This window comes from Pleurodeles waltl, chromosome 4_1, assembly GCF_031143425.1.
Source record: "Pleurodeles waltl isolate 20211129_DDA chromosome 4_1, aPleWal1.hap1.20221129, whole genome shotgun sequence".
In the NCBI taxonomy this organism is placed as follows: domain Eukaryota; kingdom Metazoa; phylum Chordata; class Amphibia; order Caudata; family Salamandridae; genus Pleurodeles; species Pleurodeles waltl.
This window is the reverse complement of record NC_090442.1, coordinates 398,129,472-398,153,332: the sequence shown is the minus strand read 5'-3', so window position 1 is coordinate 398,153,332 and position 23,861 is coordinate 398,129,472. Positions and strand designations below refer to the sequence as shown.

Genomic DNA, 23,861 nt, shown 5'->3' with positions numbered 1-23,861 from the left:
CAGAAAAAATACTTTAACTCTTACCTTTGAGTGACTTCATGTACTGGACAGCCATTCGCAACACTGTAAGTTTGTCTAATTTACGGGACATGGAACTGCACTGAGGGATCATTGTAGACAACTCTTCAATCAAGGTGTTCATTTTATCTCTTCTCCTTTTTTCAGTCTGACTGTGGGCCTCCCTAAACAAAGAAAAACATTGTTATTTTGGGACTATCATAAACCTACACTACAGCCACTAAATACCCACGTTGGGGCTCCCCGTGTTTTGCAACCATGGTACAATACACCAATATGAAGTAAATGCAAGGCAAGAGCTTTCAAGAAACCTGTTATGAGAAACCTCTGCTATGTACTGAAATGATGCCTCAATTCTGTGCATACTTCAGTGAGGAGTTAAAAATACTGTTATGGGATATTTTGTGAGCCCAGTAGATTGAAAAATGAAATTTAGTGGCAATTTTCAGACAGGTACCACTCCACCTTGGGAGTAAGAAACAATGCCAAGTACTAGCCCATCGCCCTCAATGCATGATAACCTCTCACATGGTATGTATGAGGACGTATTTCGTTTAGCAGTAGGATTCATTCTCAAGAAGTCGCTGGAACATTCAGCAATCTGACATGCTCACTTTACAGCGAGAGTTATGCCAAAGATCACATTGTAGCATGCTCCCTTCTCCGTCACTCAGCAACTTTTACGTGTTTGCATTTAAATATAGGATCTTTACCAAATCTCCTTTTTGAACAGGAGCTCTTACTCCTCAATGGATTCTAAACTGTAGTTTTGATAATAAAGTACACCCTCATGCTTCAATATTTGAAACAAACAGGACTGCCCCATGGTTAGAGTGGCATGCGTTACTGAGCAAGGTTTCTAAACAGGTGTCCAACAAAAGCCCAAGAACATTGATAATTAACCTATGTTTCTTACAAGCCCAGTGACAAATGGTTTAAATGCATTCCTGAGATTATGAGAACCCATACTTTTGCAGTGTCATGCATTTTGTAGGTAAAAAAATATAACTGAAGTAGCCAGGTTTACACATTGTGACACCAACAGCAAAGTAATGAATGCATTGGTGGAAAGGGTTACTCTGCCACAAACATGACAGATATCCCGCCCGCTGTATTATGATTCAATTCTATCCTATACAAACACGCCTGTTATCTTTGTGTTTTTTTCAGTGAGCGGGGGTGGGGGGTGTTGGTGTTTGGGCGCATGTGTGTATAGTTCCTTTATATGGAGCACCCACCAACACCACCGACACTCTGAATCTGCTCACTACAAAGGCCTGTTTCACTAGCAGTGTTTTACCACAGGATTAGCAAATGCCATCCAAGCCAAGTTGAAAAATAGCAAAAGCCTTTTACACCACTCCAGGCACAGTATTACAGCTTTGGCTTGGTAAAATACCATCAAAGTCAACCTGGAATGAATCAAAACAACCACTGACTTGTATTTTGCTCTAGATAGAGTTCATTAGAGAGGTACATGTATACACGAACATGTGGTATTTATATAGCACACAACTAACCAAGAGGCAGTATAGCACTGCACAGGGTCAAACACTTGGAAATGAAGCATAGCAACTGGGAATGAACTGAGAGAGTCCCCAAATGAGACTAACATTGAAAGCGTAGAGCACAAACATACTTTAGGATTAGAGTCTCTGTGTATCATCATGTATTGCCCTCCACCACCTATTAATGTCAACTATTTATGCTAGGAAGAAGATTCACGTGATCGACACAACCTCTCCCAACCATCTTATCCTAAAAGTATTGAAGAACATTCAAAGCTATCACGTTACCTGAAGAATTTAGATTTTAAATGTCGCTCTTCATCATCATTGCTGCAAGGGAACCAAAGAAAATTGAAGTAATTACATCAAATATTAAATATGTTTTTACGTAGAAAATACAAACATAGTTTGTTGAAGTTTACGAACAAAGTATAATAACATACTGCCAGGTCATGTTTTATTGTAAAATCAACAGATGACAGACAAATTCACTTCTGTCTAGATACTACAGTGCCTCTTATTATTGAGGGCTTATTCTTCTGCCTCAAGCATTTGCTGCGAGCAAAAGACACATATGTGAAAGATGGAGGAAGAGAAAAACGAAAAGGCGTCTCAAAGGGAGAAAGTAGAAAACTTCTAGAGTGAGCTAAAGGGGCAGGGCGTGCCTGTAAATGAACTGAAGAGGCCTGAGATGGCTGCAGGATTGCACTGCCTCAGTATTCCATGTTCGCATATTTAATTGCAGCAGCCGCGTGTTCAAGAGGAGGTCTTTGGGCACCGGCACGTTTTTATTTACAAATTAAGCACTGCTGACATCACACATAACACGAACTTCAGCAAATCAGCAAAGAGGCCAAGGGTGTAGCAGCTGAGAGGATAGGAAGGTTTAGTCAAGAGCTATGGCAAGCTGCTGTCTTGCTGTGACACAGAGCCCACGATGGCCAGGAGAAGAAGCACAACTTTACTGCAAAAGTTCATAAAATATGCCAACTCAAATGCCTGCATAATGAACAACACCGGGAGATTCATGGTAAAGTGTCCCATCATGCATCCCTAAGGAAGCATTTTGAGTTGTGTGAAGAAAATGGGGCATCTTACATGAAAGAGTGAGGAAACTGCTGTAAGGAAACTGCTGATATCACTCTGATTCAATATTAGCTCTTGTCTTAAAAGCTCTAAGTAATGTAATGCCTAATTGATAGCTTTCTGACAAATTTGAGCTAAATGGTTTGCACCAGAAGTACTGCAAAACATACTGTATTGATGGGATTCAGTGGATTAAATTATTTGCTAAATAAGCCAAAGATATTTGGAGCTGGTATATATCATTGGTGCACCAGATGTTTGGGAACCAGAGGTATGTTCTGCAGTGGATACTTATATTTGCCCTCTCCTGCTGTAGTCTGAAAGCAGCCTGGCATGCATGGAACTGCTGTGAGATGTCTTGAGAAGTGTGCCTTCTGACTCGCATCGGGCAAGGACATTTTCAAGCCCTCTTTTACAGACTGCATGCCAAATGAGATATGCTGAACTAGGATGTCAGAGGTGCATCTGGGAATATTTTTCAAACTGCATCAGCAGACTTCTAATTGTTTGTTAATTCCCCGGACAGCAGTCTTTAAATCCTACAAGATTTTGACCGACATTACTTGATGCAATATATGCCTTAAAATGTACGAAAATTCTGGAAAAAAAAAAAAAACTTTCGAGGAACCCACAATTACAGAAAAGGTGAACAAGTGAACTGCAAATACCATACGTATTTGGCATTTTTTAACTGGTTTAATGTGCTTGTATTTTATCATTTGCCACTTTTAAAAGCGAAACACTGGGATAGAACCTCCATCTCCACTGTATGGTAGAGTTGGCTTTAAATCTCATAATGGCTTAAGTATTGTTACTAGCCTAATCCTTGAGTTCTTTCTGTTTTTGAAATGGAAATGCCATGTGAAATGTGCCATCATAACATGACAATAGTAATAAGTAAAATACATATAAAACAGACTATGAAAAGGACATTCTAAAAATAACAGAAGTATCATAAAAACTCAGATAATTTCATAAACTGAAATTAATATGAAAGCTAAATTTAAACACCCAATGTACACATACAAAGTCCATTAAATCCACAAAACAAAGATAACTCTCCCCTCATTTCCATGATCAGGTCATAGTTAGATGAAAAAAACAGTCACATTTGTTTCTAATAATAAATTTAGTTTTATTTCAATCTTATTTTGTTAGTTATATCTAACCCAGGCTCTTTACACAAATTGCTAGGTATAAGAATTAGAAGATGTTAGAAATTGAGTTTCTGGTTGGAAGAGGTATGCACCCTGTCCAAACAGGAACCACAATCCTAATCAGGGTAAGCCAGATACACACTAAATGTTAACCTGTGCTCACCCTCTGGTAGCTTGGCACAGAGCAGTCAGACTTGAATAAAGACCCAATGTGTAAAGTATATGTGCAACACTTCAAACAGTAAAACAGTGAAAACACCACACAAAAACACACCAAACCTGGTTAGAAACACAGCTTAATTGTATGAGTAAAACAAGACCAAAACAACAAAAATGCAATCAGTAGAAGTCGAGATATGAGTTTTTAAAGAATACAATGCAATATAAAGCTTAAAAGCATGAAGCGCCAACCGGGGTTATCTGGTCGCGCTAGACTTGGTGAAATCCAAAAGTTCAGGCCAACCACGGTGGAGAGGTGGTTGGATACAGTCCGAGACAAGTCCCACTGAAGGTTTACCTTCTCACAATTGAGCCAAGAGTTCCGTTCCCAGGGAAGAAGTTTGCCAGGAGCAAGGAGAGTGCCGCTGGCAGTCGTCCGCAGGCACGAGGACTCAGCCGGGGATCGTGGACAGGCGGAATGGAGCCTCGCAGTCACGAGCGGCAATGCTGGCTGTGCGAAGACACAAACTTGAGGCAGCTCATGCTGATTCTTTGTGCAAGCAGCGCTGTTCCAGTGCAAACAGGCCCATTCCCAGTTGTGAAGAGCCCAAAAGGTTGAATGTAGGAGCTAACAAACACGTTTGAGGGCACAGGACTGGAGAGGCACCTCTTGGGGGTCAGGAGCTGGTTGAAGATGGGTCCAGGAGGTGTAACCGGTGAGTTGAAAGTCTTTTGTGTCCCTGAGACTTCAGAAAACAGGAGGCGAGCCAGCAAGCTCTTGGAATCATTTTGGTTCTAGGATGGAGAGCTGCAGGCCCAGTCCTTCTCACTCCCACGCAGGAGCGCAGCAGGTCAGCGCAGCGAAGCAGGAGTTCAGTAGAGGAGCAGCTAGCTCAGCAGAGTGGCAACCCTTGTAGCAGCACAGCAGCCCTTCCTGGCAAAGTATCCACAAGTCCAGAAGCATACTGAGTTAGTAGTGTCTGAGGTCCTGTTCTTATACCCAGTGGTGGCTTTGAAGTTGTGGAGACGTCAAAGAAGGGTATTTGAAATACACAAAGGCCCTCCCTTTCTGCCCTTGCTCCAGATCCACTACAGGGGGTATGCAGCTCTTTGTGTGTGGCAGGACACTGCCCTTTCAGGTGTGTCGGCCCCTCCTACCCATTCTGCCCAGGATGGCCCATCAGGGTGTTGATGTCTAATCAGTCACACTCAAGCTCCCTTTCTGTGTGGCTGTCTAGAGCGAATGCACAAGCCCAGCTGTCACCCCATCCCAGATGTGTATTGGAGACAGGCAGCAGGCACTAAATGGCTAAAGTATTAAAATGCCAGCTTTCTAAAAGTGGCATTTTCAGAACTGTAATTTAAAATCCGACTTCATCATGAGTTGTGGTTTGAAATTGTGAGTTCAGAGACACAAAACCTGACAAACGGATCTCTTCCAGTTTGGGAATTACACTTGTAAGATTCAATAAGGTAATCCCAATGTTATCCTATGAGAGAGATAGGCCTTGCAGTAGTTAAAAACTATTTTTTTTGTTTTTCACAACTAGGGCATGTAAAACTTAAAAGTACATGTCCTGCCTTTTAAATACTTTGCACCGTGTCCCATTGAATCACACAGGGCCTACCTTAGGGGTGACATAAGTATAAAAAGGGAGAGTTTAGTGCTGGCAAGAGGTTTAGCTTGTCAGGTCGGCATGGCAGTTTAAAACTGCACCCACAGACTCTGCAATGGCAGGGCTGAGACATGGCTAAGGGGATACTTAAGTGGTTGGCATAATCACTGCTGCAGGTCCACTAGTAGTACTTAGTCTACAGGCCCTGGGCACATGTAGGGCACTTTTCTAGGGACTTGTAAGTAAATTAAATATGCCAATTGGGTATGTGCTAATGTTACCATGTTTAGAGGAGAGAGGACATGCACTTTAACAACGTTTAACAGTGGTAAAGTGCTCAGAGTTCTAAGGCCAACAAATACGAGGCCAGAAAAAGAAGAGGAGGGCAAAACTTTTGGGGTGATTCTTCAGAGAGGGACATTTTCCAGCAGAAGGTGGCCAGGGTCTCCAGCACATACACAGAAAAATGACAGTTAAAGTAGTCCTTCATCTCCAACAACTTTCCCACTCTTACTTGCAATAAGATATTCCTGTGTGAAAACCATCAGCAAAATGTATTCATCTGAAGCGAACACAGTTTTTTGTGAAAGCATGTAATAGCCAGACCTGGATTCTCACTGAACAGCTGACAGGAGAAATCGAAGGCCATTCAAATCATCTGGGGCAACTAATCACTCTGTGCCACACCATGGTGTAAAAGAACACTAATGTGTCCATAAACATACTGCTACTCTAAGCATTTGACAAAATAATTTTAAATTGGTCAGGAATCAGATCTTTCCGGTCCCTCAACAAACAAAGACAGAGGCAAGGAAAGCCACTGAGGATATCAAGAGGAAGAGGAACAAGCAGTGATAGAAAAACTAAAAAAGATAAGAGGTTTCTAAAAAGCTGCACCGTTTGGAAAATATGGTATTTACAACCATGTATTATAAAATATTTCAAAACATTCTAGTGAGCTGACAGGCTAAAATAAATTTCATCCAGACGCGGTATTCAGAAACCTCATAATTAAAAAAATAAAGAGTTAAACACAACAAACCGAAAAAAAGAGAAAATAATATAAAACCATTTAAGAAACATAAAATATTTTGTGTAAACACGGATTATGCGGCGCAGTAGAATAGGAGACTTGGAGAATAAGTATCATGTTACTGGAAGACATCCTCCGGATCATATCAATATGGGTTTGAAAAGCCCAGAATCAAATTTAGTACAGCAATTTCTCAATTAAAATACATAAGTACAGCTTAATGGTGACGCTATCATCATTAACTGACCTTTCCAACTCCTTAACATTTTATTCAGTCTAAAATTGTTTGTTTCGAGCAGTTCTCCTAAAACGAGGTCATCATACAAATGGATTAAAATGGGATATAACTGAGTGTAAATGGCAACATCATTACAATAATAATTTCGCCAATCAAGACAAATATATGAAACTCTCCCTTTTCTGATCTATCAAAACATATTTTATTTGTAAAAAACGGAAACGTGGTGATATCTTAAATGTAAGGACCATATTACGGTATTTACACTGATGGAATCGTGCTATACAATTCTGAAGACAATGTTTCACAACCTAAGCAGTAGCAGCCGGCAGCTTTAGAAGGGAGGGGGGTGGGCGGGAAGCACACACACACACACGCACATCCATTAACAACACTCATAACATTCAAACATGCACTCACGCATCAAACATTCATTTTAAAACATCACACACACACTCATTCTTTCACACACACACGCACGCACGCACGCACATCCATTAACAACACTCATAACATTCAAACATGCACACACGCACCGAACATTCATTTAAAAGATCACACACACACACACACACACACACACATACACTTACCTTCAGCCTCAGAGGTCCCAGGAGGGTTGGGACTGCTGCTCTCCCTCACTGGCTGACCTTAGGCCAGCCAATGAGGGAAGGAAGCAGTCCCAGCCTCGTCACAGAGGGGGATGGGGTCAGTGAGACTGCTGACCCAACCCCACTCTGTGACGAAGTGTCACTGATTGACACTCGCTCTAGGCGCTTCAGGGCTTAAACCTGAAGCACCCAGGTCGAAGTCAATGGGTGACACTTTCCTCATCACCCAGGGGAGGACCTCAAGGCACCTTTGCTGAGCCAAGGAGGTCACGCCCATAGGAGCTGTGACCTCCTCAGCCCAGTAAAGATCAGCTCAGGCAGCCAGGAGTCTGCGCAAATCGCACGTCTGCTCCAGGCTGCCTGACCTGAACATGAAGAGTGTCTGTCAGGCTGACCTTTGTTCAGTCTTTCAGACACTCTTCATGAGGGGCAAAAGGTGTGGGGTTGGGGGTGGCCCCTCTACCCTAAAGGACGGCTGCGCCTGAATCAAAGGTGGTTTCAAATAAGAGAACTTTAAGTTATGCATGATATGCAAAGGGAAAAAGTGTAATGATACACTTGGTGAAACGTGCACATTTTGTAGGCCAGGACAGGTGCTATTTGCACATTAAGCAACTATTCACAAACAAGTTACATTTGTTTAAATATTTCATAGAGTCTTATTTTTGTATTTATATGTATTAATTTGGAAGTTAATATCAAGAGGACAATACCCAAGCAGGGGCTAGAGTGCTTACATGAAAAGAGTAACAATTGGTAAGCATTATTGGTTCATTGCATTATGACAGTTTAGAAAACAAGCAAAAATGGTAGATTTAGGATTATAAATTATTTGGCTAAATGACAGCCAACAATGAATGATAACGGAGCCACCACTCCCTTTTAGGCTCTCTAGCCGTCCATGTTGTCAGGTAGAGGTCCAGCGGATTTGCATTCCAACATCAAAATAGATTCATGCAGCTCTTGAAATACTAAATCATATGTCAAAGGTTTACAGTCTTCATTGCTAAACAGGGGATTAGAAGGGCAAATGATGAGAGGTGCTGATGAGATTTATTTCACTTTTTATGTGGACAATTATTCATTCATGAAACATGAATGCAGTTATTGGGAAAGGACTTTGAGTGCCAGGAAAAACTAAACCTCAGGTTAGCGGTTGTAGAGTCTTTGAAAGCTATCTATGTTTGTGCATAAATAACAATGTGTAACATGCATCTTTACACACAATTTAACATTTACAGACAGATATTGTGTAATTGCCTTTCAAACTAACTTTCTATGATGTGCAGAAGTGTAATTAAATAACATGTTTTAGTTGTGCCATGTTTTTTGTGCAAACGTCACCTTGAACAAAATGAAAAATCTCCGTCACTCATTCGTGCTTACCCCACCCCAACCAATCCCAGCACACATCCTCTCCCCACTGGTTACGCAGTACACAGTCAAGCTCAGGTCATATTAGTTTATTTTCAGTGCTGTATTGCTTTGATTGCAATGTAGTTTCCATGGTGCGGATGTAAAATTGTTAATGGTAACTCTATCTTCTGGTGCTACACTAGATCTATTCAGTCTAAGAAAATCTTGTTGTCAAAGTTTCATATTTTGTCCGAACACCTCAGAATGACATTAGCATAGAGGTGGTTGAATAATTATTTTAGAATGTTTTAGTGGTTGTGTACGGAGGAAATGCAATGTTTGCTTGATATGCACTCCGATTTGCTGACCACTGGGACTTAAACATTTTCTGACTTTGGAATACTCGCTATAACTTTGTATATGAGAGCATTCATGACATTGACCCTGTACTACTTGTTTTTGAATTTTTGTAATAAAATAGTTTAACATTTCATTGACCTACAACTCAGTTATTGAGTCGACTCCATTACTTAAAAAAATGTTTTACTCTGCTGATTTGATGTTTGAGGAGGTGCCTTAACGCGGAGATACACTGCCTCATGAAACTGAATTTCAACAGTAAAAGTGGATGATTTGGTTCAGATATATTTTTAGGGTACAGTTTTCCTGGTGAAGCACACTGTTCAAACTGCAACCAGGACCAACTAAGACAGAGAAAGGGAGGAGCGGTGATCAGGGTGAGCCTAGACTGGTCATTGTGCTACCTCCTCTTTATCATCCAGTTAGAAAGTGTACCCCAGGAATGCAGCAGCTCCCACAGCCATATCTGCGCAGCATGCCTAGCAGGTCACGTAGATCTACAGCTTTCCCTAATGGAAGTCTCCGACATCCAGGAGTTCTGGCCGGCAGAAAAGTCACACTGGCAAGCAGCAGGGAGGTGAAATGGCTCTGGGGTCACAATACGGCCTCCCGCAAGCTACACACAGGCACTGCATCAAGAATGTCCCTGCATCGAAGTTACAGGTCATCTGGCGTCTCCCAGCTGTCTCCTACCATTGGTTGAACAGTCAGGCGACAGGAGTGCAGGACGGAGACACTCAATATCCATTAGGTCTCCAAAGCTCCCTGAAGGTGCTCCAGCCACCATCATGCTTTTTTGGGGGATTGTTAACATTTACATCACTCACAATAAACTACCAAACAATACAAATAACTCTCAGACCCAGTAAGTAGAATATTTACCAGCTAAAAATGTCATCCACATCAATGTCAATGATGTCCCTGCAGGAAAAACAATACACAATTGCAGTTAGGTTCAAAGATAAGTTAGTAAAATAGTTTTGGTTGGTTTACATACAAATTGCAATACTTAAAAACAGCGTCTGATCTCCGTACATAAACTAACAGGGAAACATTGCCCTGAAAATTCTTTATTTTAGTGCATAACGTTAACTACATTAATCAAAAACAGCCGGCAGGGCATACATATAAAACAGCTACACCCTTTAAACTGTACTGCTAAAATATAATCACCTGGCCACCATCATACAATGTTCCATGAAACAACTGAGTAGTCATAACGTTTTGTGGCTCACCAAAAACATCAGAGAATACAGCCTTAAGCTTGGACATGAGTGTGTTTCACTTAGAAGAAGCAACATCAAATACAAGACAGTCAGGTATTTGCTGGTAATTAATATTCTCCGTCATTCCTGTATGTCTTGAAAATCACATGCTTTGTTCTAAAATATTTACAACTCAATGACTGGGAACCTTCTGTACATACATGATGTCATTAGAGGCAATGGTTCGTGTGAGCTAGTTCGGATTTGTACTTAGCATGACTATCCATGAAGAAGGGAGAGTATGGCTTCGAGTTGCACAAAGCTTGAAGTTCACGAATGCACTTGTTGTCTGTATTAGAAGGCTATTATTCAAAGCCAAGTCTATCATTTTAACGCCATCAAAGGATACAAATCTGAGTAGAATCACCAAAATGTGAACCCAAAATCTTACAGAAATTCAAGAAATGGAGGAATTAGTACACTGAGCCAGCACAGATTTATGGTAAGAGAACCATTAGTATGTGGTGCAATGTTGATAAATAAAATGCTCCCGGCTTGTGTTGCAGGTAAATAATAAAGCAGGCTATACAACTTCGCTTGAAGCTTGATGTCCAAGTGACATAAAAGACAGGGTTGGACGCTAGTGTCTGAGCGAGTCAAGTCAAGTTCAATATTCTAGATCTACAAGCTTCCTGGGGGATCTTTGAATCTGATCAACCAGGATAGCTGGGTGTGCTGACTAGTCATGTGTTATGAATCAGAGTTTAATACTGCCACTGCCCCATGCATTGTTATACTGTCTAAATCCAGGGTTACCACAGCCCTCCAAGGTTGCTTACCCTTATGTATGCCTATATGTTTGTATGTAGCATTTGTACAGCATAAACCTAGCCAAAAAAGCAGTGGAGCACTGTACAAAGTCAAAGACTAGCATAAGATGAACAAGTGATAAGACAGGAAACAATTCTGGTAACAGAAATGTACTGTTACATTCACTTATGATATAGTATTCTTGGTGTAGTATGGCTGGATAAATAGATCCAACTTTTCAGCCACACATAATTCCTACATTTGGCAGTTGGGTTATTTCCAAACTCCTAGAAACTTCATGAGCAAAAGTGGACTGATGGCAACTTATGGTGATAAGTCAGTTCAAGTTAAGTTTCAGCGCCTGCCGAATACCTGGTTAAGTATATGGAGATTAAATAAATGCTTCCTGCAGAGTTGTGTATTTGAGGACATATTGGGAACAGTTTAGAACAATATTAAGGTACACACACGCATCTCAGAATGTCTTCAAAGTGTTTAGGTGATTAGCCAGAGGAAATGCTAAATGCTTATGAAGCCAGCAAAAATGTTTTAAATTAATGGGTCCCACGCTGGATTGTTCTATTACCAGGTTGGGAGTGGAACATGCTGACATAAAAGAAGCCAGCCTATACAATATTCAGTGTTGGTGTATTTCCTACCCAGTATACATGTCATCATTTCCTTTGGCTGTTGGGATCTGTCTCAGGGCCCGATTACAACCGTGGCAGATGGGAAACTCCGTCACAAACTGATATCCCCACGCTGTTTTACAAGTTCCATAGGATAAGATGGAACTTGTAAAACGGCAGATGGGGTATACGTCACGTTTGAAGTGGAGTATCCCAACTGCCAATGTCGTAATCAGGCCCTCAGTGTCATTCTGTTCCCAGTGTTGAAGTCTTCTACGTCGCCAGTATGTAGGTTTTGCTTTTCTAGAAATGGGGCAGTGACCTTTGCTTGTTTAGCCATTTGCTTGATAGCAAGCAAGTATGGCCAGGCAGGGGCCTGGCAAGACCTTCTGGGGCTCAAGTGCCAGACTGTTAGCCAATTCGTTTCAGTTATAACCTTGGGGGATGCCTGCAGGCATCCAGGTTGGACATTGTCTCTCGTGTTTTGGGCAGATAGTGGCTGATTATCAGCGCTCCTTGGTGCTACCCACATGATTAGTCCTTTGACCAAGAACTGTAGAATTAGTTACCTGGCAATGAGGAAGATGCACCATTTTTACTGTGTAAAGAAGCCAAAAGTTATTTCTTATTGAACATCATGATTCCATTTATAAGAAGGTGCATACATGTTATTGAGACTTAAAACCTGCCAACAAGTTTTTCATATTTATCTTCATTAGGGAAAATCTGAATAATATATCATTTCGAGCAAGATTTGGATAGGCCTCAAATTTTCTTACACATGCACATTTTTCTCAAAGATAATATTGTATAAAAGGTAGCAAAGAGAAAAAACAAAAAATAAAATAAAAGTAAATGTGAAAAGAAAAACATTCATATAACATAAAGGCTAAAAAATCTTTCTGAATCAAAAAATATTAGTTACAAATTAAATATTAATTGATCTTCATAACAAATAGTTCTGATAACTGTTGAACCTTCACAATGGAAAGCCATAATACATTATATTCTATGGAAAACTAAGATTGTACATATTTTAGTTTTGTTCCTGAAATTCTGTAATCATTTGTAATGATGTACCAATCCTGGAAATTCTCTTGCTATTCATTTAAATTTGCATAGTAATGGTTTGAGTTTACAATGATAAAGGTATTGCCCCATAAATACAAGTTTTCTTTTTTATATACTAACCAGTATTATTGATATCTCAAAAAATAACTAAGCACAATAATGTCAGACTTTTTATACTATGATTTATTGCTAATTACTTGATATTCACTTTCATAACTTCTTGCAGTCTGTTGCAAAATTGCATTCTGCGAAGTGATTTATCTTGTGCACTTTCCACCTCACTGTGGCGCTATGTTTCATAAAGTGTAATAACACCTGCACTCCCAAGATAAATGAAGTATGAATGGTTACGCATATTATTTTAAGAAGAGCCTACGTTTTTGGAAGAAGATGCACACAAAACACCTCCTTGTAGAAGGGTGTGGTTTTAGCACTTGTGGTCTGGTAACCACACAGTGGTTTCCTGAGTACAGGGTGAATTTGTTTGTGTAAATTAATTCTAAATGCCCAAGATGACCGCCGTCCATGATGTCTGCATGTTTCCAGTTTTTTCTATCCAACATATGAAAAGGTCTAGGTTAAATGCACTGTCACAGAACATATGAGGCATGTGCAATGTCTGCATCAACCCTAAAGATGGACCCTATATAATCTATTGATGTATTTTCATCCAGTTCACCTGCTCAGTGGTGCTATAATGAGCACAATGTTTTTAAACAATAAATTAGGTTACACTGAAAACTCAATTGCGGTTGCCAAGACGTTCAACACACTAAATTCCTATATATAATTAACCTAGTGAGTGACTTAAATTCAGATGAATCAGTATTCTGACAATATGCCCTCCATATATACAGAAACAATGCCTGAGTGCAATGTTCTAGTTGTATGTAACACAGTGTGTTTAAAAGTACAGCATTCTAGTATTAACACATAGATTATGTTTTAGTAATATGATGATTATGTGTAGTCATTTAAATATGGGCACCAAGCATTCAATGCACCTCTAAATCTCATTCATAGGCAATGTGTTCATGTGTCATTGTAAGTTTTACAACCGAAAAGATAAAGACAGTTGCATTTAGCCTCATAATTATTTAGTTTAAATACGCTATGGTTATGTAAAATTAAAGTCTTGCTATTTGGAGTCACAACCATCTATGTACAACATTGCTTGGGCCTTTCAGGGGGTTCTAATGAGTTCCTTAGTTTCTCATAAGTATGTATGAGTTCTCTAACAAAATAAAATGTGTGTGTGATATGTGCTGCTAACGTTATGTGAAAATGTCTCTGTATGGTGTATAGTAATTGATGAGTAACAGTTGTATATTGCAAAGCATTCCATAGACTGTCACAGTTTCTGTTTTCTGTACAAGTATGCCATTTATAATTTCCATGAATGGTGTGATACGTTAGCCGAGGTACTGTTAACCACTGGCACCCAATTATGCAACCAATAAAAAAAAAAGATAATGTTTTCTGAAAAATGTGTAGCTCAGAATCCATACTTAGTCCATTATATATTGTATTCTTAGTGTTGATCCAAAAACGATTCTGATCTCCTTAGTGAGTATGTGGGCACTCCCAAGAATTTCAGTTTATCCCAATCTTTCCTTTGGGGCATCTGATCTGTAGGTACAGAAACTGATACTTGTTTTCTCAGTTTTTTAAAGTTCTACGATGTTCTTGCCATCTGTTCTTTAAAATTTTCTTTGTTGCCCTAACATACGTCAGACTCAGAGAACATTGTTCTACAATTTATAAAGCTCACCGTTTCATTTTGTTTCTTATTAAAGCTGTCTGAGAAACTCACTTGTTTCCCATTACTATATTGACAAAATACACATTTAGAGGAACCAAAGGGATTAGGTGGAAGCCACAATTTCTCCCCCTTTGGCATATCCCCTTATCGCATTGGCTTACTCAGGCTCAAGGTATTCTTTAGAGTTTTGTTTGTGTTATATGTCAGTTGTAGATTACACCCAATGCATGCTCGAATATTGATGTTCATTGTTAATGGTTGACAGTGTTTCATCTATTTGGTGTGTTTCTACAGGACCTTAGTTACCAAATTGCATTTTCTGTATTTCTAATCTTGTTCCCTTAATTGAACTTGTGCCCCATTTGAAGCGCTGAAAAATCTTTTGTTCAGAGGAATTTTAAATCTGTTTGTTACCACAATGGTAAGGGAGGACAACCATTTTCATTTGTTCCTGGTAGTGCACCTTGCCTTTCTTCGCACATGGTTATACCTGAATCTCAGCTGCTTTATTTAGAGCACATGCTAGTGCCCAGATGGCAGAGGACATAAAGGCTCTTTAATGAAATGAATTTGTGACTCCAGATGAAATGACATAAACATAAAAATTACAAGTAAACTAGCACAACAAACTGCAACACAATTTATTTGTTGTAAACTGTGGGCCTCATTATGACTTCTGTGGTCCCACCACGGGGCTGCCAAAGTCGCAGGGATGACGCCACTGCCATTGCAGTGACACCCCCAACAAGCATATTACAGTGTTCCCGCCGGGCTGACCAGCGGGAATATTGTAATACACATTGCACTGTTCCCAGGCTGACCAGCAGAAACAGTGCAATACACGTTCCCGCCAGGCTGACTAGTGGGAACAGTGCTAGGATATTGGCCTCGGCTCCTGTAAAGCAGACAGTGTGCACTCCGAAGGTGCTGGGCGGGGGGCCCTACTCTGCCCATGCCATGGGCATAGGCGGTGCTGGGGCCCTCCCTGTGACCCCCGGCACTGGCTTTCCGCCAGCCTTTTCGTGGTGAGGTCCCCACCATGGAAAGGCTGGCGGAAAGTGGGGTTGTAGTCTGCCAGGCGGTGCGGAGTGGAGCACCGCAATGGCTGGTTATAAACTAAACCGCCATCACCCTGTCGAGATCTGCCCACCAAAGTTGTAATTTGGAGGTCAAACTGCCCAGAGTGCGGCGGTCCAACCGTCAACACGGGTATGGCAGTCCGAGGCAAGTGTGGCAGTCCTCGAACCGCCACACTCGTAATGAGGCCCTATAATTTTTGACAACTCTAATTATAGGTATTTATATCAAAAGGATCAAACAATACTCTTGAAGATCAAAAATTCGATTGTTTTTTTTTTTTTAACACACCAGGTTTGCTGGGGAGGAAATTCACAAAACATAAGTGGAGGTCCACTGAGGCTCATGGTACTGATTTGCATAGATTTCGGCATCTTATGCGCATCACTAGCTCCTCCGGTGTGTTAATTGAAAAACCATGCCTTTCAATGTTTCTTTGGTGCATACCTACCAGCTCTAGCCCCACCACCGACTGCTTTATATCCACACAAAAGGTTAGACGTATAACTGCACACTTATTTTATCCCCCTTTTTATACATGTTGAAAAATGTCTGTACCTCATATGAAACAATTGTGATGTTTCAGCTTTTCCCAAATATGTTGAAACAGCTACACCTTTATAAAATAAGAATACGTTATCAGATGATCGAATGTGGCACCGGTGTTTTCAAAGTTTATAATCCAAAGCTAAGCCTTTGTAGGTGTTTACTACAATTCTAATGGCAGCTCCCGTTGCATTCCTATAAGAGTACTCATTACCCTGTCGCTTGTTGACATGCATGACTGTTAAAAATGCATTGGTCAGTGGGATTTTCCAGTGTCTTAAAAGCAGTCTATGAATGAGAAAATCCACTGATCTTGATTCTGTGAATTACGGTCTGCGATTTATGGTCACATTCACCAATGTTTGCTCATGTATGTTTGACTTATGCATGTAAAAATTGTTATGAATTGGTCCTACAGACATCATTGAGTGGCATATAATTATAACAGTCACCACTTACTGGTTATCAGAATCGCTTGCTTTCCGTTTTCTGGAAAACTCCACCATGTAAGAGCTGAATGTGCTCGAGTTGGTGGTAGGAGGCTTTGCTGCACAACCCAGAAGACTTTCCATCAACAGGTTTTCTACAAAATAAATAAAACATCAGAGTCAAAATAAATCCATGATCTGGTAAGATGAACTCTCCTCAGGACCCTTTATGAACTGGACTCTCTGCGCAAAGTCTGTGCATGGCCACTAACAGAGTCTAACACTCATCACTTTTGACAGTCTTGGGAATAGTGCTTAGTGCCTGGAATTCACTAACAAAGACCCCTGCAACTTTCCTTATTAGTATTCTAAGTTTGTGCATTTTGTATACAAGTGTAAAATATGCTACAGGATACGATTGTACATTTTTGCACTTTTTTATTTAACCTTGAAAAGTCTTTTCTCTCTCAGTTTAAAGCATAAAAGATGTTTCCCTTACATGTTCGTTATTACCTCACCCCTATAAAAATTAGGTGATTGGAACTTCTTCCCACACTCTCTGTAGCAGTTACATCTAAGCCTTCCAGTGGTCATTAAAGTCATCTAAGTGTGGGAGATGCGCTTACCAATCTTTAAGTACCCAAATGGTTATACATAAGAGGATGGGCGCAATATTTGAACTGGATTTCAATAACCATCCTGATCAGCCTAAGGGACACTCACCAGTGGCACTGAAGAGATCTTTAAGAGTGCTTAATCACTTCTGAGTAGGTTACAAATGCTTTAATGTAGCTAAGCTGATTAAACCAACGTTTTAGCTTTTATAAATATGTTTAATTTAGGCAGATTGGTACTTCCACTGACAGACTAATTTAGTCACAAGACTGAAAATGTTCTTTAGAAATCAGGCACTTTTTGACCTTGTACACAACGCCTTCATGTCAAGGATGCAGAAAAACTAATGTGTATAAACAAACTGGATAAGCTGTTTAAACACAACACTTTGCAAAGAAACAAAGAAAAAGCATAAAAAAACAACATAAGGATTCATCACCAACAGCCAGGTGTACAAAGGTTTTTTTGTGTTTGAAAATGGTCTAATTCGCAGAATCAGGACATTTGCACCAGCAAAAAGGCTTTTTGGTATTTATGAAACTCAAATTGAGATTTGGTAACACGTTACAGAATCCCAATTTGGGTTTGCGGCCAGTATTTTGTGGCCAGTGCTTCATACAACAGGCCCCAAGCCACTTTAGACACATCAACACTCTTTCACAATCCTTAATAAGTTAAATGATACACATTTAGGTGGCCTACGCGCTGTAAGAGTTCTGATCATCTAGGACTACATGCATTTTGTCCTCTGTACAATAAGCTTTTGAAAGAAATATAAATGCAACTGTTATGTTGCATATAGCTGGTTTTATGTGTGCTCTGCCATGAGCTGTAGAGTGTTTCTATTGTGGGATTCTAACTCAGAACCGTCATGTGACAGTCAAGTCTCCATCCCGGTTACACGTACTCGAATAAACGCTACATTACTTACCTGCGTGTGGCTCCTCAGGATCATTTCAGCAAACTTGCTAAATGTAATATTTCTTCACAGAATTAAACATAAATGTGGAGCTGCGCACAGCAACAAGCAGAGTTTATCGGCATAACACAAAATAATATGCGGCAAAACCGCACCGGGACAAGCTAGAACAATGGCAAATACATTTTAAAGGGCGCTTTAAGGTGTCTGGTGTTGTTGTGCCTGTAACTTAAGCCAGGGGTCTCCAACCTTTTCTGTAGCGAGAGCTACTTCTGATCAGTGAAAGTCATCATGAGCTACTGAAGGCCAAGTCACTCGTGCATTATTACCAGACACCCCCACGCCTAGCTTCCTTGACTTGAACCCTAATGTCCGTAGAGCCAGATACTATGGTTTGAACAAAATACTTTGACTAGGGGTGCTTTGACAGGGCTGCCATGTGTGTCGGTGAGAGTGTGGTCTTTGGGGATGTATGCACATGTGTGTGTATGATTGGGATACATGTGTATGGGAAAGCCTGTTTCGTATATACTCGTGGCACAGGACATGCCTGTTGCTAATTGTGGCACCGTTAGATGTTCATAATGTGGAACATTTGTCTGCACTTTAAATTTCTCCCATTGAAACATTCTCCCATTTAAACAATGACTGTATTTTTCGGTTATAAATATAGCACAGTGTTCCACTGGCCACTGGGAGCAAGCGGGATGCTGTTTGCAAATGCAACACTTTGGAAAACAATTTGGGAAAACTAAAAAGGAAAGTTAACTTAATCATAAGGTATTCTTTCTTTAATTTTCTCCAACTTCAAAGCTTCCAGAAATAATAATTTTGTTCTCACCTCCAATCCTGAGTTGACAAGGACTTTTATTCAAGAGTTAAATGCTTCAGTGCTTCAGTTCTTCACCTCTGTGCCCTGGGTCATAAATCTGACTCCAGCACTGCTCCTTATCAGGCCCTGCCATCTGCAGCCTGAAGATTTGCATCGATTTGCTAAAGGTGCAGCAGCCAGCGGCTGAAAGGCTTCCCATTGGAAGACCTGACACCTGGTTTTCCCCAAACATGAAGCAGCCACAGTTGCCTGCCTTTACTAGTCTCCCAGGGTGTAGAGTAAATACAGAAAACTTTTTGCCTGTCAATTTCTTTGAGTTGTTTACGGACAATGTATTTTTGGAAGAGATTGTTGAGCAGACTATTTTGTATGTGGAGCAGTATTTGAGGGACAATGCTGCCAGACTCAGGCCTCAGTTTAGAGCTACCCATTGGATTCCCACAAATTTGGAAGAGATGAAAAAGTTCTTAGGTTTGAATTTTTTGATGGGGCTGATAAGGATGCCGTCACTGGCTTCTTATTGGTCTACTAGTCCCTTGATGGCAACGTCTATATTTCCTGCAACAATGACTCGTAATCGGTATTTGCTTCTGCTTCGGATACTTCATTTTGTTGACAATGCTTTAGCCTTGCCATGAGATCACCCCGACTGTGACCGTCTGTTTAAGATTAGGCCTGTCCTTGATCATTTTGTAGATCGTTTTTCAGAGGTCTATGTGCCAGGCAAAGAAATAAGTGTGGAAAAGTCTTTGGTCCTGTTCAAGGGTCGTTTAGTTTTCAGGCAGTACATTCCCAGCAAGAGGGCAAGGTATGGAATTAAATTGTATATGCTGTCTGAAAGTAGTACAGGATATGTTTATAATTTACGGGTCTACACTGGTAGGGATTCCAGTATTGACCCCCCCCCCGGTTGTCCGCCCACTTTTGGAGTTAGCAAGAAAATTGTGTGGGAACTTGGTAGACGACTGTTTAACAAAGGTCACCATTTGTATGTAGATAACTTCTACACTGGAGTTCAGTTGTTCAAGGAGTTGTTCAGAGTGGACACTGTTGCTTGTGGCACAATCCGCTCTAACCAGAAAGGCTATCCAAGGGAGCTTGTCTGTAAAAAACTAGAGAGGGGACAGGGCAGTGCCTTGCGGAATGATGAGCTACTAGCTCTGAAATTTGTAGACAGTAGGGATGTGTACATGCTAACTACCCTCCATGATGAGAGTACTTTACCTGTGGCTGTTTGGGGTCAAGTTGCTGAAGTGCGAAACCAGTGTGCATTTTAGATTACAATAAGCACATGGGTGGTGTTGATAGAGTAGATCAGAGGTTGAAACCCTACGCTGCTGTTCGTAAGTCTTACGTGTGGTATAAAAAGTTGGCCGTCCAATTGTTCAATCTGGCAACTTTTAATGCTTTTATTGTGTTTAAGGATTGTTCCCCTGAGTCAAGAATGAAATTTGTTAAATTTCAGGAGTCAGTGATAGAGAGCCTTGTTATGGTGGATCATGCAAGAGTTCCTAGAATAGCAGTTGTGGAGAATGTGGCTAGATTGAAAGATCGCCACTTTCCTCCCACTCTCAAAAAAGACTTTCCCGCTAAGAAATGTAGAGTTTGTGCCCGAAGAGGTATCCAAAGGGAAAGCCGGATGTACTGCCCAGACTGTCCTTCAAAGCCTGGGCTGTGTGTGGCAGGCTGTTTCAGGAGTTACCACACACAGCAGAACTACTGGGAACTACGTTGAGCGTAAACTGCCATTTTATATTTTCATATGTTCAGTTTCACTGTTGGCATTACTGTCATGTATTCAGTTAGAACTTTTGGGTTTGTAGTTTTGTACTTATAATTAGTTAGTGGTTTCTTTGCTATTTAAAAAAAAAAAAGTGATGGCGGTGTGTATGGAGTGGCGCTTGGCTGGCGGTATGCGTGGAGTGGCGCTTGGCTGGTGGTGTGCGTGGAGTGGCGCTTGGCATGCAGTATGCGTGGAGTGGCGCTTGGCATGCAGTATGCGTGGAGTGGCGCTTGGCTGGTGGTGTGCCTGGAGTGGCGCTTGGCTGGGGGTGCCAGCCAAACTCCAGTCCAAACACTCCCATCAGCTGGTGTGATTGCTGTATCAGGCATGTGGGCGTATGAAAGTGATGGGCCCTTGAGTGGGGCTGTCGGTCTTATGCATGTCATATATGAAGGTGTGTGAATGGATTGTAAAGTGGTTGGTGTCTTGTCGCGGCTTTACAGCTCACAAGCTCTGAGTCATTGGTTCAGTTTTTTGGCCTTTCTGTTATTAACAGTGCATTTCATTTTTGTGAAATCTCTTGTTAATAAAATATGATCTACTGAACCATCACTCACCCTCGTGCCAAATCCAACCAGTATGTGTGGTAAAAATGACAAAACCTGCTTCGCTGTAATCAGGTGTTGCAGCACACCCGTGACACGCTAGGTGTCTCTCCCAATGATGAAGCTTGCCACCAACTTGGTTGGTGGGTGAGGGTTTTTTTTAAACATAACCTAGGTGCGTTTCTTCCACATTTTTAGTGTTTGGAACATCACAGAAGTACGTGGACACATCAAAATTATATATTACAAAACTACCTGTGTTTGGGGGGGCACCTACATTTTTGGTCCCAGGTGCAGCCTTCATCTAGGGAAACCTACCAAACCCAGACATTTTTTAAAACTAGACACCCCAAGGAGTCCAGGGAGGTGTGGCTTGGGTGGAACCCCCAACATTTTCTTACCCAGACTCCTCTGCAAACCTCAAAATCTGTTTTAAAAAAAGCATATTTTCCTCACTTTTTTTTTGTAGGATCAGCGCTCCGGCACAAATTTCCTACCACCCAGCGTTCCCCTTAAACTCCCAAGTAAATTATACAATATACATGCCCATAACACATTCGTGTGTACTGTGTATGTCATTGAAAAGCAAAAGTGAATGAGGCGATACTAGAGCCGGACTATAAAAAAAACATGCTTTTATAAACATTCAATCATGTATGCTGTGTAATGGCACAAAAATTAAGGATTACAACCCCTACGTTAAGACGCTATGAACCCTTCTGATATTATTCTTCATATGTGAACCACAGCAAATTATCGCAGACTAAAAATGAAGAAAATATTTTTTTAGGTAATTCTATCTTTTGAAAATCAACTTCCACAAACCAAATTGGAAGTAAGCTTGGTTGATGTATATAACATTGGTCATTTTCAATAAGTAAAACAAATGTTTTTTTAAAGTGATAATGTTTTGGTGCTAACTAGCTGAGAACGTTTTGAACTCCAGACACAGTGTGTCCACATCACCCATTAACTATGCTAGTCAATCAATTTAACATTTTACATGTTCTTTTTTAAAGAAGTAGGTGCCTGCCAATAGTGTATGGAGCCAGTAGATGAAAGGGGTTTCTGTTATGTCTTCATCAGCTTTCTTTGCCTGTCCACTCCTCTTCAGTTCATAATGCAAGAAGACACACCCATCTACTACCTCATCAGATAAAGCCAAGATTTTACAACGCCCTAATACGGACTACCATCAGAGTCCGCACCCAGTGGGCCACAACAAAGGTGGCAACTACAAATGTATACTTATTGCACCTGTTGTGCCAAATAATTTCCCTTCCTTCTATTTTCCATGAGAAAGGGCCAGTTCTATCACATTTTGATGTTTCCACCTGTAAAGTGATTACATGCTTTGTACTGATTAGCAAAGCAATCCATTGTGAATTTTCTAAGGCTAGACTGGAAATTCATTGAACTCCTGTAAACAACACCAACAACAAAAATTATGCTTTATATTCTACAGTCAGTTCTAAAAGTAAACCTTATAACTAATACAATAATTGAGGACCTATCACTGTTCCCAGAATCAGGTTTACTGTGAAATCACTACTGTGCCCATCAGAATCAGTCTCATTAAATTATTGCTGGCACGAGCCCCCCTTCATACAAGCACCACCACAGAGGCCAGGTGCAAAGCTATGAAGCAGACCATGATCATGCAAGTGCTAAACAAAAACAACACAAACTAGATATTGTCACACAAAATAACGTATAAGGAACACTTAAAAGTAACACCGCTATGAAACAAAGTGAAGGGTATGTTGGGTTAGTACACTTATGGGGAGGTTTTTCAGATAGTAAAACAACTGTTCAAAGTTTAATTGAAAATTCTGTAATTCCAGTGAGAAATGGCCTGTACAGCCTTACATGTGTCTCACGCTTCCTGAGCACATTTGAACCATGCTAATCACCTTTTTAAACAACTACAGATGGTTTTTCAGAAATCGGCCATATGGAAATATCACATGTGGGAGATAAAAAGAGTTCATTCTGTCCTCTGAAGCTGTTCTATTCACTCCTCCTTGGCTCATAGTACAGTGGAACATTGCCAGCTAGGTCCTGATAAACAATGTGAAGAGCCCTGGGCAGATTTACAGCTAGGACCAGGCCAATACAAGCCCACACAAGTTGGCACCTCTGTGCTTGCCCATGATCAAAATGTGTGCTGATACATTCAGGAGTGGATGGTCAAGGGCTACCTTTTAAAGCAATCTTCCATTCCTAAAGAGTATTGTAGGCTTTCCAAAGCCCCATATGCTCAGTTGGCCCATTGTTACCAAATGCACATGCGCTTACAGATGCTATCCCCATTGCTCTCTATGCTGTCACTTGGATCTATAATATAAAATATGGCAATCAGAAATCTAAAACCTTATCGCATGCAAATAATGCACTCTACGTATTGTCAAATCTAGTTGATTCAAGTGCATATGTTGTAGATAAATGGAAAATGCAGCCAGCTTGTTAGTTAGAATTAAAAAAACAGAAAAGCTAA

At 40.7% G+C, this 23,861-nt stretch overlaps 1 protein-coding gene across 1 annotated transcript in view; it reads right to left on the bottom strand.

Annotated features, from left to right (window-relative positions):
* The window catches only part of BMAL2 (basic helix-loop-helix ARNT like 2), a 198,864-nt gene that overhangs the window by 106,058 nt on the left and 68,945 nt on the right, over nt 1-23,861 (bottom strand). The window contains exons 2-5 of the mRNA XM_069228622.1: nt 16,702-16,825; nt 10,025-10,063; nt 1,815-1,856; nt 25-182 (exon numbers count right to left, since the gene is read on the bottom strand). Coding sequence (XP_069084723.1) covers nt 25-182; nt 1,815-1,856; nt 10,025-10,063; nt 16,702-16,825 — 363 coding nt within the window. The remainder of the gene's footprint in view (nt 1-24; nt 183-1,814; nt 1,857-10,024; nt 10,064-16,701; nt 16,826-23,861) is intronic.